Source organism: Astatotilapia calliptera, chromosome 14, assembly GCF_964374335.1.
Source record: "Astatotilapia calliptera chromosome 14, fAstCal68.1, whole genome shotgun sequence".
Lineage (NCBI taxonomy): Eukaryota > Metazoa > Chordata > Actinopteri > Cichliformes > Cichlidae > Astatotilapia > Astatotilapia calliptera.
Genome location: NC_137435.1, coordinates 23159166 through 23187050, shown reverse-complemented (window position 1 = coordinate 23187050; position 27885 = coordinate 23159166). Strand labels below are relative to the sequence as shown.

At 40.6% G+C, this 27885-nt stretch overlaps 2 protein-coding genes across 4 annotated transcripts; one reads left to right on the top strand and one right to left on the bottom strand.

Moving 5' to 3' along the window:
• The first annotated feature begins 1701 nt into the window (after positions 1-1701).
• Positions 1702-8296, top strand: siae (sialic acid acetylesterase). 2 transcript variants are annotated; one of them, XM_026193109.2, is made up of 10 exons: positions 1702-1864; positions 2146-2307; positions 2568-2722; positions 2920-3058; positions 3319-3487; positions 3622-3704; positions 3783-3916; positions 4110-4264; positions 6436-6622; positions 7850-8296. In XM_026193109.2, exons 1-10 carry the CDS (start codon positions 1810-1812, stop codon positions 8111-8113), a joined length of 1503 nt encoding a protein of 500 aa, XP_026048894.2. In that variant the 5' UTR covers positions 1702-1809; the 3' UTR covers positions 8114-8296. The 2 variants fall into 2 exon arrangements, with proteins under 2 accessions (XP_026048894.2, XP_080144552.1); XM_080288426.1 differs by having other exon boundaries at positions 1727-1864; positions 2111-2307.
• A 10719-nt stretch (positions 8297-19015) lies between these two features.
• Positions 19016-26692, bottom strand: tbrg1 (transforming growth factor beta regulator 1). Of its 2 annotated transcripts, XM_026193434.2 has the most exons (15): positions 26348-26691; positions 26068-26205; positions 25338-25395; positions 25149-25231; positions 24881-24917; positions 24463-24525; positions 23083-23319; positions 22194-22264; positions 21864-22105; positions 21636-21772; positions 21355-21501; positions 21122-21219; positions 20867-20977; positions 19591-19733; positions 19016-19295 (listed from the first exon to the last, which is right to left on the bottom strand). In XM_026193434.2, the coding sequence occupies exons 2-15, from the start codon at positions 26184-26186 to the stop codon at positions 19207-19209; spliced, it is 1635 nt and encodes a 544-aa protein (XP_026049219.1). In that variant the 5' UTR covers positions 26187-26205; positions 26348-26691; the 3' UTR covers positions 19016-19206. The 2 variants fall into 2 exon arrangements, with proteins under 2 accessions (XP_026049219.1, XP_080144911.1); XM_080288785.1 differs by lacking the exon at positions 24463-24525 and having other exon boundaries at positions 26348-26692.
• Between the last annotated feature and the right edge of the window lie 1193 nt (positions 26693-27885).

Sequence of the window (27885 nt, the reverse complement as noted above, 5' to 3'; positions counted from 1 at the left end):
GAAAAACATATGTTAATGTTGCTTATGTTTGCCCAGGACACTCTTGCAAAAGTGATTGTTATTCTCAGCAGTTTCACTTCCTGGTTATTTAATGGTCATGGTGGTGGAGCTTGTGTGTCCCAGGGATCGCAGAGGCTATGTTGTCTGGGGGGCTTTTGCCTCCTGATAGGGTCTCCCATGGCAAATAGGTCCTGGGTGAGGGAACAGACAAAGAGTGCTTGTCAGGTCAAATGTGTGATATTTGAATTTGATATTGAATTTCACAGCGGCCTCTACTGTTGCGGTAACAAAGCAATATGGCAGTAGCCCGCACGCTATGCTTTCATATTAAAATATGAAGGTTTTGTGAGTGATTTTGTAAATAGGGGTATTTTTACCCACTCCATGGCATGCTGGTCAGTCACAGGAGCACGTTCAGTGAGAGACTGCACCACTGAACGACACAGGAAATCTTTCCTGCCTGTGGCCATCTCCCTGTACAACGCATCCACTTAACACACTGGTTACTGCTACAACTACACATGTTTCTTTTCCAGCTATTTATTAATGAGTGACTTATGTATATATATATATATATATATATATATATATATATATATATATATATATATATATATATATATATATAGTACTATTCTTAGTTAGCGTATTGTCTGTCTTGTTAATGTTGGTTTATGTTGGTTTATAATGGAGCACTGTAACAAAAAAATAATTTCCCCCAGGGATCAATAAAGTATTCTGATTCTGATTTTAGTCTAGCATGATGAAAATTTCCCTGTCAAGAGGAAATTATTTAAATGCATAATGTAAATGTTTATACTAAAGTTTGCAGCAACTAATTTACTGCAGATTGCACTAAATCTAATGCTTAAAGGAAAAAAGACATATTATGCCCATTGTGGTTGTCACAGTTACTCCTAGTAGTGTTTTATTTATTTTAAATCAGAGGAGACATTAATGGTTTCTGTAAATTTATGTTCAATTTATGACTCCAAAGGGACACAAGTGTGTTTGAAAGAGTTCTACTAGATCAGTGGTTCTTAACCTGGGTTCGATCGAACCCTAGGGGTTCGGTGAGTCGGTCTCAGGGGTTCGGCAGAGCCTTCGCCATGACATGCATGGCTCATTTTGTGCACCAGTAAAAAAATCACATTTTATTTTTCACTAAAGAGGGGTTCATATTAAGCTGGTGGGGTTCGGTACCTCCAACAAGGTTAAGAACCACTGTACTAGATGGAAAAATTTTCAGGGTCATATATCTGGTATTGTCTCTTAGAGCAGGGGTCCCCAATCCCAGTCCACAAGGGCTGGTGTCCTTGCAGGTTTTAGATCTCAGCCTGGGTCAACACACCTGAATCACACGATTAGTTCATTACCAGGCCTCTGGAGAACTTCAAGACATGTTGAGAAGGTAATTTATCCATTTAAATCAGCTGTGATGGATGTCTTAGTATCCGATAAATGTAAAAAAAAAAAACCCAACAACAACAACAACAACAAAAAAACACAAGAAGAGATTAATTAATGTGAATTATTTATCATCATAATTGTTTATCAAATTTGGACAAAATGTTTCGTGGAATAGAGCTCCGGACGTTTCGGAATTACTAAAAACGCGGTCGATTTCTTTGGCTTTTATTTTGAAGGATCACGAGATTTGCGCGTCAGCTGCTGGATGACGTCACGACATCGACGCACAAATACCGAGTCCCGAAACGCAAGTGACGTTTGTATCTGTTACATGGACTTTCGCCAACAAGCGCGTGACTTTTCCCCACAGCTTTCTATTAATCATGTGATCGTGTGATCATGGCTGCTACACTTTGTGTTGTTTTTGCACTTTTAGCTTCTCTTCACACTTGTGGTGAGTGCATTATCTTTACGCTGCATATTGTGGCAGTTTTCGAGTTTCCAGCAAGCCTTGACCTACTTAATGTAAATCTAACCGGACTCAATTTTTTATGTTGTGTTTTTTATTCATCTGCACAAGTTTTATGATTCCTTGAAACTTTAAATAACCAGGAAGTGAAATTGCTGAGACGAACACTATCTTTTGCAAGTGTCCTGGGCTGACATAGGCAGCATTAATCTTGCTTGTTTTTTTTTTCAGTGTAATAAAACAATAAAACTTGTTGGTGTGTGTAGATGGGAAGCTGCGTTTTGCCTCCTACTATGGAGACCACATGGTGCTGCAGAAGTCTCCAGAGAGAGCTGTGCTGTGGGGATATGGCCCCGAGGGTGCACAGGTTACCGTCTCCTTGTTAGGTTTATTTAAACGGCAAGCCTCACTGGTCACTGTGACAAACGGTAAGTACAGCACGTTGTTGTCAAAGACGGGATTTATCCTGATGTCTGTACTATATTCAAACTAAGTGAAATTGACGGCAGCAGATATAGCGGGTACCTCACTTTTGTTTTGGGGCTTGTATTCTGTAACTGTGGTCACTGACCTAGTAAAAGTAACAGCATGTTGTGCCTCAGATTCAGTCTATGAATTTGTCTTGATCATGTTTCATAGATGCTACAATGTTACACATAGCTAAAAGTTTTGTTTCTTTTTCTTAAAGGCATTTGGCAAGTGACCCTTGACCCTGTTGCTGCTGGTGGTCCATATAATGTGACAGCAAAAGTTCAGAACGATTCAGCTACTCTTACAGATGTGCTGTTTGGAGACATTTGGATGTGTGGAGGGCAGAGCAACATGTGGTTTAACATGACTCAGGTAAGGTTGTCTGTCTCTGTGCTGACATTCAGGTTTTGCCTTATACCTGGTGTCAGCTGGGACATGCCAAAACCCTCTGCATCTTTGCCCAATTACAAAAGAGCCATCAAACATATAAGGCAAAAAGCAGTTTCTTCTTAAAATGTATTTAATCATTTGTTAAAGCATATCTATTTTGTTTACTCACTCTTCACCAGATTTTCAATGCAACAGAGGAGCTGTCTGTTGTTGCTAAGTATCCTTATGTCAGGCCTTTTATGGTAGCGTTGAACACAAGTGGCATCGAGTTAATGGATCTGATAGAAGTAGAGATTCCCTGGTCTGTGCCCACTGCCAGTAAGATAAGATTTTATTTTCATTTTAAGTATTTATTGAGATATTGGAAAATGTGTTTATACTTAAAGGTTTTGTTTTGGATCATTGAACATTCATATAGTACTTTGCATCTCTCCCCAAATTCAAGCTATGGTTTTATTGTGGTTTCAACATATGACATTAGAATATGGTCTCAGGTCAAATAAATATCAACCATGATGCATATATACCGCTCTTAGCTTGCATTATACTGGTTGATTAATGAACAGCTGTGTTTCCAGGTGTGGTGGAAGAGTTTTCTGCTGTGTGCTGGCTCTTTGGACGTTACATGTATGAGACCTTGAAGTACCCCATAGGACTGGTGGAGTCCTGTTGGGGTGGCACACCGGTCGAAGTGTGGTCATCTTCAAGAGCCCTGAAACAGTGTCAAGAAGTGCCAGTTGTAGACGGGTAAGGACATAAAGACACATTCTCCAGCTGTCTGACTGAAGTTAAGACAGCAGTTGTTTCTGTGTGTTTAATACCCATCAAACATGGTCTGTACTAACTGCACTGTGCATGTTTTCTCCATGTCGTGATCTCAGACCTAAAAAAAATTCTATTTTGTGGAATTCAATGATCCACCCATTGCTCAATATGACCATCAAAGGGGCCCTCTGGTACCAAGGTAAGACTCCTTATATCACAGGTAGGTTTGGCGTATTCAGTGACTCACATAAACTTCTGGGGTTTATCACATTTTCAGGTGAGGCCAATGCAGAGTATAACCAGGACAAGTACAACTGTTCCTTCCCGGCTATGATTGATGACTGGAGGATGGCATTTCATCAGGGCTCAGGGGGGCAAACAGCTCCTGACTTCCCCTTTGGGTTTGTCCAGGTCTGTTAGGCATTGGTTTAACACTAACAAAGAGTAAACTTGAAACATTTTTGGTGTAGGTGCACCATTACTGTAGCACTGTAGCATCCAACAACACATGGGCTTCTCTTTTCAGTATAAGTGTAACATAGGCCGATTTATAACATTGTTTATTGTGTTGCAATGGTGATGAGTGATTCCTCTACATGTGCAGCTGTCCACTTACATAAAGACCTCCAAAGATGATGGCTTTCCAAACATCCGCTGGCACCAAACAGCAGACTTTGGTTTTGTTCCTAACCTCAGGATGAAGAAAACCTTCATGGCTGTGGCTTTGGATTTACCAGATGCAACTTCGCCGTATGGCACGTAAGAACAAGTGAAAGCATAGAATTTTTGTTATATCTAGTGTGTACAGTGGGGGAAATAATTACTGGATCCCACGCAGAATTATTTGGTTTGTTCACTTACAAAGAAATTAAGTCTCCAATTTTTTTGGTAGCTTCATTTTTGTGTAGAGAGACAGAATATCAACCAAAAATCCAGAAAAGGCAGTTTACATAAAAGTTATACATTTTTTGCATATTCTCAAGCTAAACATTAGTACTTTGTGGAAAAACCCTTGTTTCCAAACACACAAGTTTATTTAAATTCAGTCTTATTTATGTAGCACAAAAGCAGTTGCCTCAAAGCACTTTGTATTGTAAGGTAAAGACAATAATATATAGAAAACCCCACCAATCAGATGATCTGCTATGACAAAGCTCTTGGCGACAGTGGAAAGCAAAAACTCCCGTTTAAATGGAAGAAACCACCGGCAGAACCAGGCTCAGGAAGGGACACAGTCATTGTGGGTAAGGGGAGGTGGACAGGAAAAAAGAGACACTGTGGAAGAGAGTCAGATATTAATAAGAATTGGACATATAATCAAATCAATCCTTATACAACAGTTGGAAGAGCTTGGTCTGCGTAGCCGGCAATAAGTCAGACTGGTCCCCGGTGGGCGTTGGACTCCGCCAGGGCTACCTTTTGTCACAGATTCTGTTCATAATTTTTATATAATTTCTAGGCCAAGGGGCGGAAGGCTTCTGCTTGGGCAGTTTCAGAATCTCGTCTCTGCTTTTTATGAATGATGTGGTTCTGCTGGCTTTATGAGATAGTGACCTCCAGCTCACACTGAAACGGTTTATAGACAAGTGTGAAGCGGCGGAAATGAGAATCAGTGCCTCCAAGTCTGAGGCCATGGTCCTCAGCCGAAAAAGGGTGGAGTGCTCACTCTGGGTTAGGGACCAGTTCCTGCCCCAAGTGGAGGAGTTTGAGTATCTCAGGGTCTTGTTCACGAGTGAGGGGAAAGGGGAGTGGGAGATCGACAGACGGTGCTGCAGTAATGCAGATACTCTACCGCTTTGTCATGTTGAAGAGAGAGCTGAGTGTAAAAGCGCTCTCGATTTACCAGTCGAGCTACATCCCCACCCTCACCTGTGGTCACAGACTTTGGTTAGTGACCGAAAGAACAAGATTGTGGATACAAGCAGCGGAAATGAGCTTTCTCCACTTCTTCATTATTTAACAGACATGTGATGCAGTTCTCTATCCAGTTGAGTATTAGTATGCAACCTAACCCAACAATGTAAACTGTATTTTCATACATAACCATCAACATTTCAGAGGCCGCCTTTAATAGGCAAATTTTTCTCAAAGGTATGTCAGTCACATTGTACTGTCTTAAGATGGACAGACTGTACAACTCTTTTTAGCTAATATTTTTAGCATTCTACCCAACATTCAATAGCCACAAGGAGCTCTCCTCTCGTCAGATGCCAAGTGGGTTTTGGTGTCTTGGCGAAGGACTCTTCTACATGTGGACAGGAGAAGGTGGGGATTAAACCTCAAAACTATAAATAGCCATTGGTCTATCCACTCTACAAGCTGAGGCACACCTGTCACATTTGGGGATGAAAATAGACTAGGTAAAAAAAAAAAAAAAAAGGAACATACCCCTCTGATGTCACTGATTGTTTGTGGATGGTGAAAATACCAAAGTCAAGGCTAGCTGTAAATGTTGCAATTTTTGGAGCCAAAAGTGGCAATTTATGGAAAAGAGGATGGAGTTGGTAAGTGGTACTTGACCCTTACCTGATGAGAGGAACATGCCAATTTTACCTCTTGTCTATAAGGTAGGTGTCTAACCTGGTAGTATCAGTTCTAGATTAGGTACTGGAATTAACATGCAGGCTGTTTTTCACTTACAATGGCAGAATTGGTTCTGCATTGGTGGGAAAGAGATGAGTGATGCTTAAAACTCCATTTAAGAAACGTACAATCCAGTGCAGATTACTGAATTTATCTAATGTCATCATAATCACTTATGAGGGAAAGAATTATGTATTTGATGATGGCGTTGATTATTTTTCAGTGGTACGGCTAGTGTAAAGCTAACTCTAAACAGATACAAAGTATTGAGAGTACAAATATTGGATTCTAGTTTATATGACAATTGGATTGTTTATAAAAATACTGATGTGGTTTTTCCGTTTCAGGATCCATCCCAGAGACAAGCAGGATGTAGCCTATAGACTGACACTGGGTGCTAGGGCTGTGGCTTATGAGGAAGAGAACGTGCCCTTCCTCGGACCTTTCCCCAAAGAAATTGCATCCACTCAGATGTACGTCAACATTACCTATGACCAGGCAGTCTCTGTCACATCATCCAAAGACATCTTTGAGGTAAGGGTGGCAGGGATGTAAGCTTGAGTTAGCGCAAATCCTAAAACTTTAGGGTTGACATTTGTATCCCTAGACCCCTTTCAAAAGTGTCCTACAGCAAGATATCCATCCGTCCATCCATTTTGTTCTGCTTATCTGGGGCCAAGTCATGGGGAAAACAACCTAAACAGTTGGCCTCAAGCCACCACCTCCACCTCATCTGGGGGAACACCATTGCCTTCCCACCCCAGGATATGCCCAGCGTGTCCTGGGCCTACCCCAGGATATCTGCCTGGTGGAATATATCCATAACACCTCGCCCAGGCAGCGTTCTAATCAGATGCCACCACCTCAGCTGGCTCAATGTGATGTGGAGGAGTCATGGCTTTACTTTGAGTGCTTTCTGAATGACTGAACTGTCTCTCAAACTAAGCCCAGCCACACTTCACTTATTTTTGCCACGTGTATCTGCGATCTTATTCTTTCAGTCATTACTTGGAGCTTGTCGCCATAAGTGAGTGTAGGAATGTAGATCAGCTGGTAAATCAAAAACTTTGCTTTTATACTCAGCTCTTGGTTCACCACAACAGATTGGTACAGCTTCTGCATTGATGGGTGTACCAATCTGTTTGTCATTTTCCAGCTCCCCTCTCCCTTCAATTGTTAACCAGACCCCAGGATACTTAGACTACTCTACTTGGGGCAGCAACTCATCCTAACTTAATTACAACAAAGCACCTGATCTGGAGTGAGAACACCATCCCTTTTTTTGCTGAGAACCATGGTCTCAGACTTGGAGGTTCCAGTCCAATTTGGAGGCTGCCACCCTATAAAGCTTATGCCTTTTGAAGCCAACAAATTCAAAACCAACAAACTGGGTGAAGTCCAAGAGCCACCGAACTGAATGGCTCATAGCAGTGGGTCAGATACCCCATACTCCTGAACCCTCTCAAACAGGATCCTCTGAGGGACGCTTTCTCCAAATCCACAAAGCACATGTAGACTCGTTGGACCGTTGCACCCTGCATTCCAACACTGTCCCTACTGGTGTGCAGGTTGTGTGTGCATATCAATGAGAAACATTGTAGAATAGTCTGTACAGCCTGGTTAAGTTACTTCTTAGATTATTTACTATTGTAGTTGTACTCTTATAATCATGCACTTAAAGAATATTTAGCTGTAGTCAGTACTTGTTGTGATGACTTCTAAGTCAAAGTCACTTGTTGTTCTCTTGTCTTTTTAATCAAGGTCTGTTGCTCGGATATTTGGGCTCCATGTGGGCCTAAGTCCCTTTGGCTTCAAACTCCTATAGTGGGGTGGGATCTGACCACCATCCAGGTGTCAGCTGCTGTGTGTCAGTCGTCTGAAGTCGCTGCTGTTCGATACGCTTGGAGAGACTGGCCCTGTGAGTTTAAAGCCTGTCCCGTCTACAGCGCCAGTTGGATTTTACCAGCACCTCCTTTCATCATCAATCACTCTTCATGGAAAGGAGGCATTTGGAAAAGCTACTAACCCTGAAACTGTGACAAGACATTTGTCTCTATGGTCAGTTGGGATAACTGGGCACGGTGTTGATTGGCGACCTCTCCAGGGTTTGTAATAGGCTCAGAGCAGCTTGTCTGTTCATTTTGTAATTCCATTTGGTGAAAACACTTTGTCTTCATGAAATTTGATGAATAAAATAATAAAAATCTCCATACCATTTCTTTATTACTTTGAATATGACCTTTTACTTTAAAAATAGTTGTATTTCATTGATCAGACACATATAGAACTAATAAAAAAAATCCCTTTATAGGTTTCACAGTACAGTACAATGTATCAGCAACAGAATGGTTTGAAACTGAATTTTACTTTCATTGTCAGACTAAGGAAACATTAAGCAATAATCAGTGATCACTCTCTTCATTTCCAAATGAGCCAATGAGCCGTATATTTCACAGCCTTGTTATTAGACACCCTTTCAAAGCTGCTCCAACAAGGTTGTTCTTCAATTTGACAACTGCATCACTTAACAGTGGAGCTGGAATGTGATATGCAAGCCTACGAAACTTGAATTAAAAACAAAATCCAAGTTCTACAGTATGTCTCACTGTTTGGATTAAGAAAAAAGCCCAACTGTGAGACGTACAGCTGCTGCTGAAGTTTTACATTGTGGTAATTTCAGTTTTATGTACTGACACAGATCTTTAAAGCAGTTTGCAATGGTTGGACATTAATGGTGGCCTCTGTCTAACATCATGTACAGGACGTGGACATTTCACAGTTCTTCCATTACTTTATGCCCCAACCAACAGCTTTCCTATTCTCCTGCCTATAACCATCAGCTATCTTGGTTATTACTGACATTCAGTTTTAAATAACATGCCAACAGAACGCAGTGTGTTCATTTGTCTTTGCTGAAGCCAAACAGGTAATCTCCTTTGGTAAATAAGCACCTGGCTGGTAAGCTGTTGGATAATTAATGTTGCATCTGCTTTCATTTTTCATGCTGTTGTTTTAGTGTATAGATGTTAATTACTGTGGCATTCATAAGGATTCACCTCACAGCAACACACCGTTCTGTGTATCTGAGGAGGATGTTTGCAAAACCTTATCTAGCAGCTTGTTTGGTTTGGTGATCACTCGCTGTAGTGGTGTAATAACTGATGGTATCTGATTGTGGTGTGGCAGACATGTTGGAGTGATTGGGTTTCTAAAAAAAAATAAAAAGTGCTTTATAGTTTTGTTTTTCTTAGAGCTCTGGTGTTAATATGCGATCAGGCTTCCGTGTTTACCTTTGTTGGAATTTGAGAAAATGAGTCACTCAAAATAAAACTGCACAAACAATTTTAATTTGCGTGGGATTTTTTAAAATTTTTTTGGGAGGGGGGGGGTGAAGAATCATGTTCTCATTGCTGTATTTGTATATTTCTTTCTTTGTTTGTGAAGTTCTTAACTAATTTTCTGTGCCGTCCTTGCAGAGCAGCAATCACTGTGATGATTTTTAGGTGATTCAGTCAAATTTTCCTGACTACTGTAGTTTTTTGTTGTTTATTTTTGTTACAAGCATTAATGAAAATGTATCAATCGTTATAAAATCAAAAATAAACATTGCACTCTTTTTGTTATCATTTATGCTTTCCCACTGAATCCTTATGTCATGTTTGAGTTTTACATTAACGAATAAAGCATCGTTTCCTGTTTCAGAACAGCTGATTAGGCCATAATTTACATGAATCAAGAAGGATGGAAAAGTGATTTCATCCCGGTCAATTCTGTCATCATCACTGTATAAAATAACATTTTAATTTAAAGTGTATAATTTTATAATAATTCAGCTGTAACCTGACAGGGACAAATTCAGGAGACAGAAACTGAAGAAAAAATCTTGAGAAACAGATCAGAGACAGCAAAAGACGGATCTTCCCCCAGATTATGACCATTTCATTGTCTGAATAATTATTCCCTAAAAATTTAGTCTATTGATGTAAAGTAGTGACCTCATTTTCTTGTATTTTGTTTTGCTCTTTAACATTACTGAAAAAAAATGCATCATGAGATTTAGAGAAAAAGTCTGCTTTAATGTTCCCCAGCTTAACCATTTATAATATCATCTAATATCAGCCTTCACTGACAAATAATGGCTTACTTAGGCAGAGATGTTTTACTGAGTTATAGTTTATAGTTCAGCAATAGTTCCAGATTTAACTAAAAAACTACAGGACAAGTTTTCTAAGTCTTTGATGAAAACCTGGAAAAGCTGTTCAGTCAGAAAAATAAATAAGTTAATTAATTGGTTAATACACATTTGTTTGATACATTAAAGTACATGCTGATGTGGCACTAAATCCTTATTTGTATATGTAAGAAATGAGAGGGAATGAGAGTTTATAGCAGTTAGTTTTGGAGCTGCTTCCTCTAAACCAGGGGTCTCAAACTTGTGGTCCGGGGGCCACTAGCGGCCCACGTCACCCCTACTTGCAGCCCGTATATTGACGTGAGGAAATATAATGCGATTTGGCCCTTGAAGTTACTTTTTCTGTTAGGGAGGATTTGTTTGTTGTTGAGTGCAGTGTTAAATTAAGTTCTTTAAAAAGCAAAAAATGATTTAATATGAGCAGAGAGTACAAACATGTTGAGGGATTGGCTGTGTTAGTTCAGTGAGAGAGTTGTTTGTGAAAACAATTTTCACTAGCAGTCAAAAACTAATGTGTACACTTATGTCTGCATTTTTATTTTGTCAAATATAAACAAAATCATAGCAGCCAGAAAGAGAGTAACAACTTGTTTATTTGGTAGTTCAATGAAACGCTTCAGTTCAGTGAGAAAAAAAAATTGCGTTCACAATTGCAGTTTTGTCTTGTTACACAATAATTGAAATTTATCCATCTTCTTCCACTTTATCCGGGGCCGGGTTGTGGGGGCAGCAGCCTAAGCAGAGAAGCCCAGACCTCCCTCTCCCCAGCCACCTCTTCCAGCTTATTCAGGGGAACACCAAGGTGTTCCCAGGCCAGCCGAGAGACATAATCTCTCCAGCGTGTCCTGGGTCTGCCCCAGGGTAAATTGAAATTTAAAAAAACAAAACACTTCATTTTCGGAAATATTTGAGGGTGTTTTCTTGTTTGTTTGTTTGTTTTTTGTACTACTTAAACACTAAAGAGGCTCTCCAATGAGATGACAGTGCCAGCAGTGGCCCACAGCTCATTTAAGTTTGAGACCCCTGGTCATTACCTTCCTGTATTTCCCTGAGGATAGTAGCTCATACTCTGGAAAAATATATGGGATGGATCACTGGCAATTTTATAAATGTGATGAATCACATTTATTTCATATTTTGACTGGAGAGACTGATACTCTTTCCTATAATTTAGGAAAGATGTTAGATTTTGTTTTTACTGCAAGTGAGTCAAGCCGGACTGCCATCCCAAATAGCAAACCTTTCAGTGCTGCATTGAAAATGAAGTCTGTTTGTTAATTTCTAACATAAAAATCAACATAAACTTCCCATTTAAAACATGTATCTATATAGATGCCCAAATACCTATATGAGCTAACCTGCTCTGTTGTACAGCCTTAAACACCACTGGGTCATGTACCCATATACCTTTAGGGTCAAATATAATTTCTTTCATTTTGTTCACTATGGAGACCACATGGTGTTGTAGAAGTCTCCAGAGAGAGCTGTGCTGTGAGGATATGGCCCTGAGGCTGCACAGGTTACCGTCTCCTTGTCAGGATTAATGAAACAAATGAAGCAAATCTCACCATTCACTGTGACAAACGGTAAGTACAGCACGTTGTTGACATCTCTACTGATTGGAAACAGAAGTCAAACTAAGTGGACCTGACAGCAGCAGGTATGGTGATACCTCACTTTTGCTTTAGAGCTTCTATTATGTAACTGCTGTGAGGGCATTCAGGCAGTGATTGTAAAGTTTTGAATCAATCAATTGCATTTGGGTAAAAATTTGTATCGCATTGATTTGGTAATTTTACTTGATCGCAGTTCGTGTATTGGTTTGTCTCTTTGTGTTAACCCTAAAACAGACTGGTGACCAGTCCAGGGTGGACCCTGTCTCTGGACCTATAGTAGCTGGCTCCAGCCCCTCCTTCCATGATGTGTTCACAAACATTGAACACTTACATTTTTACCAGTTGCAGCTTGCGATTTCTTAGTAATGTAGTTTGTAGATGCTAAATAAATGAAAACTAAAAGTTTCATGATGCTGCGGTGGGGCCAAAAGACAAGTTAAGCATGTTTGTTTGTCTGTAGCTCAGTAAGACGCATTCTGCTTTGCTCACCTGCTCTGCACACACACTAAACATACATTGCACTTTCAGTGTCGCCATAGGGTTGGTCTAAACATCCACAGCACTGTCTGAAAAACTGAAATCAATTTGAAGTTTTACTTCCTGTTCAAATACTGCCTGTCCCACACTCAGCCTGGAGCAATTTTCTCAATCTGGTGCCAAGTATCCTGTTCGATATCTTTTCAGAGGTCCCTTCACCATGTTTTCTTTAGCCTACCTCTTTTTCTTCTCCTCACTTGTGGGCTCCATGTCAGGGCTTGTCTGGTGATCTTGTTGCCCGGTTTCCTCAGTGTATGTCTAATGCATCTTCTACCTGTATAGCTACTTGCTTTGCTTTTCCCCCACAGGTCGTGATTACAGATCTTTGGCCAAAAGGTCTCCAAAATTTTGCTTGGGCAGCTGTTGATGAAGTTCTGCATCTTATTGGTGGCAGCTTTTGTCATCTTCCAATATTCTGTACCATAGAGCAACACTGATTTCACGTTGAGCTGTAGATTCTGGTCTTCAAGTATTCCTGACTTTACAGCATTTAACGGCACAAAAGTGTGAGAAAATCTTCATCTGCATCATGAGTAATTCGACTAATAAGACGTCTCATAATCATCATCTCATACATTTTAATATTTAAAAGTACAAAGTCTAAAATGTAGACATGCTTATTAAGGAAAATACAACTGGAAGAGGGATGAGCAGACTTTTCCATTTTGCAGTGTATGCATATTTTGCCTCACCTCCAAATAAGAGCACACTGTGTTTATGCATTAGAGACTAACATCCTGGCTTTACAGATGATAGCAAACACAATTTTGCACTCTATTGCACGTTCAATAAGCACGCATCTTGTCTTATACTGGCCAGGTAAAATAATAACTGAAATCACTAAAATACAACACCATGATCTAGATGTGTCTGCATGTGAAACCAACTCTACACTTGAAAAGTGTGGGGAAGAAGGTGTGCGCTATTTACTACAAGTACGACACACAGTTTGACTTGATTACTTTTAAGAAGCTCCTGCTCAAGCATTCAGTGGGTCATTGTTGTGGCCTGATATGCTGCCAGGACACGGTATGTCTCTGGCATGACTTTAACATCTAAGGAAATTTTTTCTTTGACAAAAAGCTAAACAGGGATTGTCCATTTTCCTGTGAACTCTGCTTTTGGTTACTGTTTGATGTGTTGACTTGTTCTTGTGATCTTAGCATGGCACTCTTTCAAAAACATTAAAAATTTTTAGTCTCACACTGTATTTTTTTTTTCACGATCCATCCCCAAGATGAGTAGGACGTAGCCTATAGACTGACTCTGTGTCCCAAATCCGAGGTTTATGATGCCCATCATCGGACGTTTCCCCAAAGAAACCGCTACCACTTAAGTATTCAGTATGTTCAGGCAGCCTCTGTCACGTGCTCCAAAAAGGTCTTTGAGGTAGGACTGGCAGCGATATAGGTGTGAGTTAGCATTTCCACTAATTGCAAGTTTAGCAATTTGAATGAGAAACACATTGCAAAACACTTCAGAGCCTGGAAATCTCTGTGCATTTGTGCTAGTAATAAATAAATGTCACAGGGTGGACTCTGAATCCCTAAGCAATAGTCTCAGTTAGTGCTATCTGGATAATATATGTACCATGACTGCATTTAACTTCCTTTTTACCGCTGTCACAGCCAGACAGTCACATTCATTTATTCACTTACGGTAAGTGTCCCATCATTAAGTGTCTCATCCCACTGGAATGTAAAGTAATGTTATTAGACGAACACTGCTATGTAACAGATTTGTTTTGGCTAGCTTGGAGTCCAATTCAGATGTCCCCATGAAGAAAATAAAGTATGTGTGCATCTAGGAACGAAATGATTATATCTACTTCAAGGTTTTCTGGATAATTGCTTTTTTTTAATGTATAGTTTGCAGATAATTACTGCACTGTGTGAATGTAGAAAAGGATGGCAAATGTTTATTTTAACACACTGTGAACTGAAATTTACAAGACAAGTCATTTTGACTAAAAGTCTGCACAAATAAATGTCTGATGTGTTGCATTCAAATCCAACACTTCTCCTGAAAACAAGAACAAAATACAGAAACATGTTTTGCTAAATGCGAGCATAAACTGGACGAAAAAACTTAGCTGTAATGTACCAGTTAAATACCTGGGCAATATGTATCCCATACATGGAAAAGCATAGCAACTACAGGGAGTGCAGAATTATCAGGCAAGTTGTATTTTTGAGGAATAATTTTATTATTGTACAACAACCATGTTCTCAATGAACCCAAAAAACTCATTAATATCAAAGCTGAATGTTTTTGGAAGTAGTTTTTAGTCTGTTTTTAGTTTGAGCTATTTTAGGGGGATATCTGTGTGTGCAGGTGACTATTACTGTGCATAATTATTAGGCAACTTAACAAAAAACAAATATATACCCATTTCAATTATTTATTTTTACCAGTGAAACCAATATAACATCTCCACATTCATAAATATACATTTCTGACATTCAAAAACAGAACAAAAACAAATCAGCGACCAATATAGCCACCTTTCTTTGCAAGGACACTCAAAAGCCTGCCATCCATGGATTCTGTCAGTGTTTTGATCTGTTCACCATCAACATTGCGTGCAGCAGCAACCACAGTCTCCCAGACACTGTTCAGAGAGGTGTACTGTTTTCCCTCCTTGTAAATCTCACATTTGATGATGGACCACAGGTTCTCAATGGGGTTCAGATCAGGTGAACAAGGAGGCCATGTCATTAGTTTTTCTTCTTTTATACCCTTTCTTGCCAGCCACGCTGTGGAGTACTTGGACGCGTGTGATGGAGCATTGTCCTGCATGAAAATCATGTTTTTCTTGAAGGATGCAGACTTCTTCCTGTACCACTGCTTGAAGAAGGTGTCTTCCAGAAACTGGCAGTAGGACTGGGAGTTGAGCTTGACTCCATCCTCAACCCGAAAAGGCCCCACAAGCTCATCTTTGATGATACCAGCCCAAACCAGTACTCCACCTCCACCTTGCTGGCGTCTGAGTCGGACTGGAGCTCTCTGCCCTTTACCAATCCAGCCACGGGCCCATCCATCTGGCCCATCAAGACTCACTCTCATTTCATCAGTCCATAAAACCTTAGAAAAACCAGTCTTGAGATATTTCTTGGCCCAGTCTTGACGTTTCAGCTTGTGTGTCTTGTTCAGTGGTGGTCGTCTTTCAGCCTTTCTTACCTTGGCCATGTCTCTGAGTATTGCACACCTTGTGCTTTTGGGCACTCCAGTGATGTTGCAGCTCTGAAATATGGCCAAACTGGTGGCTTGACTTTTCTCAGTTCATGGGCAGTTATTTTGCGCCTTGGTTTTTCCACACGCTTCTTGCGACCCTGTTGACTATTTTGAATGAAACGCTTGATTGTTCGATGATCACGCTTCAGAAGCTTTGCAATTTTGAGACTGCTGCATCCCTCTGCAAGATATCTCACTGTTTTTGACTTTTCTGAGCCTGTCAAGTCCTTCTTTTGACCCATTTTGCCAAAGGAAAGGACGTTGCCTAATAATTATGCACACCTGATATAGGGTGTTGATGTCATTAGACCACACCCCTTCTCATTACAGAGATGCACATCACCTAATATGCTTAATTGGTAGTAGGCTTTCGAGCCTATACAGCTTGGAGTAAGACAACATGCATGAAGAGGATGATGTGGACAAAATACTCATTTGCCTAATAATTCTGCACTCCCTGTATTTTCACATGGTTTTCTGTGCAACTTGCAATTAGTAAGTAACGTTATAGCAATAAAACTGAAACAACTGCTGGAGCTCAGGCTTCAAAATAAAGCACAGCTATTTTTCACATACAGTAGAAAGCCAAGAGGTGTACTTTGAAGGAAGATTAACTTGACCTGAGCTGCAAGTCAGATTTTTCAATGTCACAAAACAGGCTCTTATATTTTGGCTTGATCACCATGGTAACTTGTGTTGCACAGTAAACAAAATCAGTAAATACTTAGTCGTGATTTGGTGCCAATTCTATTTTATACATTTGTATTGCGGCTGACAGAACAGACTATAAAGGTGACAGGTTTTAGTGATAACCACAGACAATATATAAAAAAGTTAATTCAATGTGGCCAAAGTCTGCATGGATTTCACATTATTATGGCAGACCTGTCAGTCCCGAAAGCACTGATGATCACATTGAAAAGCACCAAGTTCAAAGCTTTTCTTGATTTTCTCTAATAATGTGAACCTTTCACTTTAATGCTTATTTACTTGTTGCTTTAATATATTATTATATGTCACCAGCACACACTCAATTCTTTTTTGAGGGGATAACGCTGGTGATTAAAGGTATAATTTCACTGTATTACAGTTTTTTACAGACGCTAGGACACATTTCTCAATACTTAGGTCACTTTTGCAAAACTCCTCACACAGTGAGCACAACAGAAGTCTATGTGGGCTAAACTGAGGATCAGTTATCATTGTTTTGGCACAAAATGCATTCAATGACTACATCTCTCAAATTTCATGAATTATCTTCTCACTCAGACACAACAACTGCCAAAAACCTTTGTACGTACAGGACACTTTGCATGTGCTTACATACTGTTTTCAAAACTGTTAAACTTATGGCCAAAACAATAACACAATGCAAAACTTGAAAAGACAGCAAAATCCAACAGCAATATTTTATTGAAACATATTTTAAATCTAAAAATGCAGTTTAACCAGCCACAGCTTATTCTCATTGTAGATGAACATCTACACAGGTGTTACTCCTTCAATTTTCCAACTCCTTCAATTCTGGCAGCCAGAAGATTCTTTCCTAGGTGTATTGCCCAAGATGACATAAGATGTGATGTGGATGACAACCTGTGGCCAAATGGAGAAGACCGAGTAGATTAGCATTACTATTGTATGTGTATCAGTGGATGGTGTGTATACAAATTCTTGTATTTTGGGATTACTTAGTGCAAAAAAGATAAAAATACATAAACAAATATTAACGAATTCTGCATGATGTCTGATTCATTCCAGTAACATATATTGAAATTATAAACAGAGATGTGTCCTTGTTTTACACAAGAAAACGCTGTGTAATGCTACATGTTGTTAGTGTTTTTTAGGTCATTGTTTTGTGGGTGACAAAGTGTGTTTGTCGGCTGTCAACCTTTGCTAGTGTTCTGGAAGAATGAGTTTATTTGAGACCTGAATGAAGTGTTTTGGTAGTTGTAGTGCATTTTGAATGTGAAATGAACTGCTTTGCCAAGGTGAGGGTCAGTTAGGAGAATTGTGTGAAGAGTTTTGCAAAAGTGACCTAAGTATTGAGACATGTGTCCTAGCGTCTGTAAAAAACTGTAAAACAAAATTTCAGTGTATTTTTCAATTACAACAAAGTATATTTACCTACAAATAAATAAAGTCATAAAGTAACACATAAATAAAGGTATGCACACTACCTATAAAGGGGGGTTCTGGAAAAAAAAAGAAGAGAAAACAAAAAAATAATTACATTGTGAGTAATTTTCAGCATTGTGCATTTTCATGGTAATTTTACAGAAAAACAGGTCTCATGTAAATATTCTGTATTTTTCAGGATGCAGGCTACATCACGGAAAATAAAACATCTTTATCTAATAATCATTATGCTGATGTGTATGATGTATTCATCTGTCCTTTTATTTTACCAATAGTAATGGTATAATAAAATATTCTCTCTTACCAACTTACAAGAAAAAATAAATGTCTTCAAAATTTGCAGTTCTATGAAACCTTGTAATGTTGGAGCCAACTCTCATTTTTCCCTTCACAATGACATTTCAAACATAACTTTGAAAAGGAAAAAAACACAGTGTCCTTTCCTGTAAAATATCTGGAATTTAGGTCCATGATATAACCTGCACCACAAAAAGTACAGTGTGTTTACAACGTAAGACGGTGAATTATTGCAAAACTAACAAGAAATTACACACTAATTAAACTACTTATGCAGTACTTCAATATTTACTGTATAATTTGTGTTGCTGTTCCTGTAAAACACCTGAAGTTATGCAATACTTAAAATTACTCATGTACTCATGTATTACCAAAAATTACTTTTATTACTTAAATTTACTTATGTAAAAACCTGACTTGTTCCCACCTTACCTAACTTTACACTTTAACGTTGTAAATATAATGACATTGTAAGATCAAATAAAATACTTTGAAATTCTATTTAATTACTGGGGACTTGTGACTCATGTTGTAGTGTGCCTAATTATAAAATGTTACTTTTTTATTTGGGGGCTCAAGAGTTGGCAGTTCGTCTTGTAGGAAGGTTGCCGGTTCGAGCCCCGGCTCGGACAGTCTCGGTCATTGTGTCCTTGGGTAAGACACTTCACCCGTTGCCTACTGGTGGTGGTCAGAGGGCCTGGTGGCGCCAGTGTTCGGCAGCCTCGCCTCTATCAGTGCACCCCAGGGCAGCTGTGGCTACAATGTAGCTTCACATCACCAGTGTGTGAATGTGTGTGTGAATGGGTGAATGACTGAATGTAGTGTAAAGCGCTTTGGGGTCCTTAGGGACTAAGTAAAGCGCTACAAACACAGGCCATTTACCATTTGGCAAAACACAATCAATCAATTGAATCAACATGAAAACACCGACTTTTATTGAAGTTTAAAGAGAGCCTAACTAACAAAAAGCCACATTGAAAAGAAAGCCCAGGCCCCCTGGTGGAGGGAAAAAAAAAATGCTCCATCTTGTAATTTACAAGGAATATTTACAACAACTAAGCTCAGGTATGGCCTTGATTTCAGAGGTGCTCCGGCACAGAGCATCAGGAGCTGAAATATGAGGTCGAAGCCTTCATGGTGGGGGAGGTGAGGTGATGCTGATGAGATAAACTAGGAGACTGTGGTGTCTGTCCTGAGGGAAGATGGAGATAGAGAAGTCATCGTCATTGTCACGCTGAGTAATCATCATGTCAGCGCTGGCAAAACAAACAAAACTGCTTTAAAATCCAAGGTGTAACATCTGTGATGAATAACAAACACACTCCAGCAGAGCAAAGTACAGCTGAGTCATCTGCTTTGTTCAGACAGCAGCTGTTGACACAGTTTTTGATTTGTGTCCCAACCAATGACGACCCCCCCCCCCCCCCAACCAACCTGTGACTCACTGTACAGTAAACCCATCTGTCACTTTAATGGAAAGTACATGCCTGTGATATGCTCTGTCTTGATGTTCTCAAAGCCGTGGTGCCTCTGGAACGCTTCAAAGTTGATTGAGGCATCATCCTCTGATAGGCTGTGAGGGACCTGGCCATCGCCGGGGCGACACACCTCAAAACGGATCCATCTGTAGCTAAATAAACAATTTTAAAAAACAAAAACAAAACATAAATACTATAAAGACATTTTTAAGATGTCTATAATGCAAGTGAGCTAAACCTAGAAAAGCTGAATATATCAAGCTGAGAATCCGTTGTTAGGGAGCAGATATCAGTGTTGGGAAGGTTACTTTTAAAATGTATTCCATTACAGAATACAGAATACATGCCCCAAAATGTATTCTGTAACGTATTCCGTTACGTTACTCAATGACAGTAACGTATTCTGAATACTTTGGATTACTTAATATATTATCATGCTTTTTACAACAACGTGAATGTACTATTGCTGTGTGATTTATTACTATTACTGAAGGTCCGCGACTCCGAACTGTAGTAAAGGGACCTCTGACTAATACGGCGGGGTCCCTGTCGGCTCGTAGCCGAAAACTAGCTTTACTTTGTTGTGTGGGTCAACTTTGCTAGCAGAGACAGAGAGAGGCGTTGAAAGGCTGCTCCAACGGAACTTATTGTTTTCGGAGGAAAACACGAACACGGTGTACAGTCGAGTCTTAATAGCTTACTTACAACTGGGCTCGTCAGGCTCTCTTCTAGGCTGAAGTGGTTATTATTATATTTACATGCTTCCAGCTCCCGTTTTTCCTCGATGACAACTCCAACCTTTCCACTCCCCTTTTTCTCCCTCCTCGCGCTCACAGACCCATAAGGTGTATGGCAGTCCATTCTCCCTGCAACATGGACTACACTGCCCATGATGCTACATTCTTTAGAGCTATGCTTGTAGCATTCTGCCTGTTAGCTTAGCACAACAACAACAACAACAACGAAAAGGCGCTCTCTCACCCAGGAAACACACAGTCACAGAGAGAGAGAGCGTCGCCCTGTAACCATGGCAACCGTAATGCTGCCGCCTGGAACAACAGAACGTAGCTGTCAAACAAAACCCAAACAGTCCTGACCCGCGACAAAATGAAACAGGGAAGTACCGCAGTGTAATCCATTTATTTCAACAAAGTAACTGTATTCTGAATACCACCTTTTTAAACGGTAACTGTAACGGAATACAGTTACTCATATTTTGTATTTTAAATACGTAACGGCGGTACATGTATTCCGTTACTCCCCAACACTGCAGATATGCACTTACTTGCTACACTTGCGAGCTCCGGGACAACTCTGGATGAGATTCTGGATGGTGGGATGAGAGAAGCCAAAGAAGTCTGCTCCTGATGGAACAATCGACACCATGGACTTGGAACTAAGAAGAATGTGCAGAAGGATTTATTTTAACTGAAGGTGACCAAAACTAATTCAAGTTGTACAAGCAGGTTAAGTGACTGGAAGACAAAAGCTTTGTCATGTTTGCTCATTTGTTCAGAATGTGGCGGTGAAGTTGTGCTACCTCACAGACGCGATGGCCTTCAGTAGATTGGCATGGCACGTCAGGGCGGAGGAGGCCACGATCGCATTCTGAGGGTCCTCTTCAGGCACGATCTCAAACTGGAGATGGAGGGTGTTTGGAAAAAATTATTGTTTAAAGTAACAAATCTTAATCTTAGTGTCGTGTGTTCACCTAAAAGTAAACCGAATTTATATAAACATGTATCAAAACTTGCATGCGAGATGAGAACTGACCTGTGGGCCTGTTCCCCCGTCCTTGATTTGGCAGGTGTAGAGGCACTGCTGCTCGGGGTTTTTCATGCTGGCAAAGATGCGCGTGCTGCAGAAGCCCACTGGGTAGATGGCACACTCGTCATGAAACAGCATTCTGTCTGTGATGATCTGGAGAGCAGACAAGAAGGATTCAGTCATCAGTATTTCGAGAGGCTTGACTGTGTCCTCTAAAGCTCACTTTATGCTAAAGATTGGAACTTTAAAACCTCAGCTCAGAGGTTTACTGTCACTGAGACACTGACCTCGCCCAGACTGTAGACTGTCAAACCTCCCAGTACTATGGGAAAGACAGGACGGCCAGAAGAGTCAAGAGGGATGGGTTGCACCACCTTCCGTGAGCCATCTGCGAGTTTTCTCTTCTTGGACATCTTCTTTGGAACTAAAAGCCCAATTTCAACACAATTTAGTTGTATACAGCAACACAAGGATGTCATTTTCTGTCTTAATAAATATTTGATCGTAACACTCACGTTCATCCTTTCCATTCTCCCTCCCCCGCTCCTTCCTTTCCTTTTTGGGTTTTTTAAGTGCTCCTTCTTCGCCTGTTGGCACTGTTGATGACACACTGTGAGTAGTGGACAGACCTGAAGCCCCAGAAGGACCTGAGGACAATGCCACTGGTGGTAAAGGTAGATGAGCGCTTGAGCTGGGTGTGGGCAGTAGCTCCCCCTCTGACAGAGACTGGTATTGCAACAAGGATTTTAGTAAGAACCTGAAAATAAAAAAATGAATGAATACCATGTGCCATTAGAGCAAAAGCACATCATTCCGCATGTCACACAGCAGTCACCTGTACTCACCTCCGCTCCTCCTTTGCTCTCAGAAACTTTTCTTCTATGTGAGCAACTTCATCACAGAGAGCTGCATTTTCCTGTTGGCAAAATTACACCTCGGTGTGGTCAGATTGGATAACATACTTTTCATGTCCTAGTCTACACTTAGACACTTTTGGGGTATCTAATAAATTTGGACCCCCTTTATCTTTCAGAGCAGCATTAATTCTCCATAACAGAATCAACAAGGTACAGGAAACATTAGAGATTTTGGTTCATATTGACAAGACAGCATTACACAGTTATCCATGACGTGAATATCCTGTTCTACCACACTGAGGACTGAGGTGACTGAGAAGGTCATCGTCTCATGACTCACCATCATGTTCAAGAAACCAGTTTGAGACAATCTATGCTTTCTTTTGACATGAAACACCATATTGCTGGAAGAAGCCATCAGAAGATGGACACACTGATCACGAGCGCCCAAAAGTGTGCCAGAAAAAAGCCCTCATCCCACATACCGCACACCTCTTACACCACCAGAAGCCCGAACTTTTTTTTGTTCTAACTGAGTTAGTGCCTTCCTTTCTGCTTGAAGCAGTTTGCGCATTCTCCTCTGACCTCAACAAAGCACTTTCATGTTGAGAACTGCTGCTCATTGGACATTTTACTTTTTTGCACCATTCTTTGTAAAACTCAGCAGTTTCTAAAAGACTCCAACACCAACAACTAAATCAGATTCAATTAAAAATGGATGTCTCGATCATATCTACATGCCTAAATGCACTCAGTTGTTGCCATGTGATTGGCTAATTTGCATTATTAGGTAATCAGGTGTACCTACTAAAGTGGCTGGTGAGTTTATATGCATGATGTAAGACTGTTTATTTTTATGGAAACATCATTTACTTACAAATATCATGGCACGAGCAGCTTTGCGCAGCCGGAGGTACTTGAGCCTATACTTTTCATTCTGGTTCTTTCGTGGACCCCTCTTCCCCTTGGCCTTATGCTCAGAGGAGGTAGTGGGAGATGGGAAGGTGGGTGCTGAGACTCCTGACCCAGAACCAGAGATGGTATTCTGCTGCGGCGAGCTGAGGAAAGACTGGGCGGTGAAAGCCTGCAGGGCCTGTTGCCGCTCCTCATCAGTCTGCAAGGGGTCAGAGATGTAGGGGAGACAAAGACAGAGGATTGTTCATTTGTAGCACGAGTTCCTGAGTGTTAAGTCTAATTGTTGAATGTTTGTCATTATGCTTCTTAAATTTGTAAGATCTTAGTTCAATCTATAGGGTCAAGACATTCCTTTGTCCCTGACCACCTCTCCAGCCACTCTATGCTGGGGGAGAATTTTTACACATCCCTTGTGAAGATTGTTTGATGTTTGGTAAGCTTCCTGCCCTTTGTATGGCTTCACTGTGTTATGCATGGTGAACCATACATTGGGTGTGGGGGGGTTACTCTCTATATGACCAGGATGTTGTTAGAAACAGCAGGAGGAAACACACACACACACACACACACTCACTCACTCACTCAAACACACACACACACACACACACACACATTCTCACATGCATACAGATGTTTACACATACACACACATAGTGCCTTGTCTTAGAACCATTTGGGGGGTTTTATGGTGGGCGTTGCTTTGCTGTGATGTGTATTGTGTGAACTGTTTTCCCAATAAAAGGCAGCAAGCGGAGGCCATCGTTGGGGTCATTGTGGTAGGATTCAGAGTGCTTTCTGAGACACCGGCTGGGGCCTCCCTTGCTAGCAAATCAAAGATGTTCATCTTGTTTTGGTCGTTAACGAGAAAAAGTTTCTGAACCAGCGGGGCTTGTGGAAACACAGAGCCAACACTGAGCCTAATGCTTGTGCTTTCCTCAGAATGGTGAAATGTACACAAAAAACAAAACAAAACACAGATGCAGCTTCCACTAAAAGTGCTTTTTGACAAATAACAAAAGTTCAACCAAACAAAAGATGCACAAGAAATTAAAACAAAACTGAACTCCCTGTCTCAGCTTATTTCACTCAGACACAGGCTTAATGCAAAAATGCTAGTTGTAATAATGTGAACTTTTAATTCTGTATATATGATTTTTTTCAATTACTTAGAACAGTTTTGTGTATCCCTCTACACTTCTGGGTCCGGCTCTTTTGTGAAAAGAAAGGCTTCCATATTTATCCATAACCAACAGCAGGGCATACAAAGCAATGCAAATTTGCAGCACCTTATAATATATTTAGGTTTGGTATAACAGTGCCATTAGTATCTCAGATGACTCACCAGCAGAGCAAAGACTCCGTTTCTGTTTTCAATCCTCTTGAATCTCCTGCTGCCTTTTTGTGTCTGAAACATAATGCGAGACTGAGGCCAAATGCACGGGGCAGGAAAGGCTGGGTTTGATTCACACAAGCTGGGGGTCAATTTAGATGAATTCAATCATTATAAGATCACAGTTTAAAGGCCCGCACATCAGAGCGCACAGAGAACTGTCTGTTCCGATTACAGCCCAGAAATGTCTGCCTCGTTAAAAAAATGATGCAAAACAAATAAAAGTCAAAGAAGCGGGATGGGAAAACAAAGGATGCTGACAGAAATGCAAATGGTGTTTGCACCAAATCCACTCAACAGGTGATGGTGTAATTTACTGCACTCAACAGCAGAGGCTGCTGTGAGGCTGAGTCTCAAACATTTCCCTTACCTCGCGGTACATGACGGCTTCCAAGCTTGATTTTGCACTGCCAAGGAGAGAACAACGAGATGAGCAAAGTCTAAAGGATCATAGTGAATTACAGAAAACCATATCTCCCTCCTCCCTTGTACCCACTGAAAGACAGCAATCTTGCACACTCTTGGTTTTCATGAATTTGTTCTGATGCTGTCCAACTAAAGCTCATGAAAACTTATGAAACTTGACTTTCAGATATGCTCTAATAACCTAGACAGTTAAAGTGAAGAGAACACTGTACTTGGATTGAACAAGTCCCCTGTCGATGATTCTCTGTTTAATTTCCTTTATGTGCATGGGACCTCCCGCTTCCTCCAAAACAATCTATGTAAGAGAAAGAAAGAAGAAAAAAAACTTGCTACAAAACCAAACGCAAAAGACCCTCACTGCTGTGAATGTTACTGAAATGTCACAAATATATGGCCCATACCTGCGCAGCATCGAGCCACGTCAGGTTCGGTTTCTCTGCTATTTCGCTGGGTGGTTCACTGCAAACAGGAAATAAAACATCAGTGTCCTCTGGTGTAAGTTATCTCCTTGATTTATTTGTACTTTAAAATTTTGGCATAATTTCCTGCAAGCACACCCACTTTATCTGGATACATGTTCATATTGCTTATGCAGAGGAATGACAAAAGGAAAAGTCTATTGCCCTTTAACCTTACAGTGCTGGGAAGTGATGACTTCTTAGAAGCATTTCAATAAATTCCCATAATAGTACATTTCTATGCTGACGGTGCCTCCGCTCATAGGACTCATGGGGTCACTGAGTATAATGATTATTATTATGTGAATCACATCAACTATGGTGTATGGACGAACACTAAAGGATGAAATATATTTTAGAAACATGACACACTAAAGCTGTTCTGGCAGTATATGATGCCATAAGACCTTACTAAGACACATTTTCTCTTTCCTTGAATTTGTCAGTGATCTGAGGATTCTTCTGCTCTTAGCTGTACCCTAACTGAACATGGTGGTAAATAGACTGGTTTCGTATATAGAGGGTTTCTACTCTGCTTGAGTATTCAAAACACTTGAAATTCTATAATCTATGTCAATACTAGCATTATATTTCTTAATCCAAAATAAATGAAGTTACAGTAGACAGTAACATTTTAAAATGACGTATTATAAATCTGATTATTTTGAATCACCTCTCTAGAGTTTCAGTGGTGCCAGACAGAGTTGCAATGCTGTCCAGAGCAGGAAACAGAGAGTAGTTCCCCTGTCCATCAGCCTCCATCTCAGATTCAAACGTGTTGAGGGATTCCATGGAGGGCAGGTATGAGCATCTGCGAAGAAACGTCAATGAGAAAATATCTAGCTGCGTTTCAGTCTACAGGCGTGCCTCACTGCAGACCTTAAGCAAGGCAAACACTGACTTCTGCACAATAACATCAGGTACAGTAAGGACCAGCTACAAGCAAAACCTACCCAAATGAAACTGCAGCAAACACTTATTTGACTTCGTGCTCCTCACTATTAGTTTCCGTGTCAACCGGAACCTTCGTCCGTCCTCATTGCATTGTTTACAGTCAGAGCGGCTAAATGCTAACATCAACTAGCTAGGAGTCATTGGCTAGGAGCAGTTTCCGTGTTTAAATCCAGACTTGAAAGAATACATATTTCACTAGTGTGGTCCAACTCGTGAACATATTTGACGTTGGGTTAAAAAAAAGCGAATATCTATCACAGTTTTACTGTAGCATAGTAAAGGTATATGAGAATCAAGAAGTCTTGTATCGGAACCAAAGACGGATGAGCACTTTACCGGATATCCGGTGTACATGTACGGCTCGTCAAAATAAAATCCGAAAGTTACACTTAGAAAAAAAACCCTTTTCCATTATTTTATTTACATTTTTACTTATCTGTTACTACTGTACTGCACCTCTTAAGTGTTTCACAGTATGAGTGATGATATTCTGCTTTTAATCTTTTTTTAAGGAAAATACTAATAAAATAAAAAATAAAATAAAATAAATGTTTATTAAGCAATTTTGATAGGAAATTGCTTAATTTTAGAAATTTTTTTGCTCTTTTTTGCTGTTTAGTTGTTTTCTTTTAGAATCATTCATCTTAGCAGTAGGATTTACATGAAAAGAGAAACAAATTAAGTTTGAGTGAAAATGTACATTTTTTGCACTCTCTGGTCGACTGACTCAGTGAATCAAATGACTCAAAAAACTCGATTCACTTTGGTGAGTGTCCCAAGAAGACAGCTGTGGCCAGCCCAAATGACTACAGGCCTGTTGCACTTACGCCTGTAGTGATGAAGTGCTTTGAGAGACTGGTCTGTCAGCACATCAGGGCCGGTCTGCCTCCCACTCTGGACCCCCACCAATTTGCCTACAGGACAAATCGTTCCACCGAGGACGCTATCACCATAGCGCTCCACACTGCGCTGAGTCACCTGGAGCACCGAGGAAGCTATGTGAGAATGCTCTTTCTGGACTTCAGCTCAGCATTCAATCATATCATCCCGGAGATCCTGGTCCAGAAACTGTCTCACCTGGGACTCTCCACCCCCATCTGCCTCTGGATCAAGGACTTCCTGACAAATAGACCACAGTCTGTCAGACTCGGCCCCCACCGGTCCAGCACCATCACACTCAGCACCGGGTCTCCACAAGGATGTGTTTTGAGTCCCCTCCTGTTTACGCTCTACACATCCGACTGCTCCCCTACCCATCTCTCAAACACCATCATAAAGTTCGCGGATGACACCACAGTGGTTGGACTCATCTCAAGGGGGGGATGAGTCGGACTACAGAGATGAGGTCAACAGACTGACTGAGTGGTGTTCAGTTAACAACCTCCAACTGAACACCACGAAAGCTAAAGAACTTATCTTGGACTTCAGGAAGGGCAGAGCAGACCCGGCCCCACTTTACATTCACGGGAACTGTGTGGAGAGGGTACACTCCATGAGGTTTCTGGGCGTGTAGATATCTGATGACCTCTCCTGGACT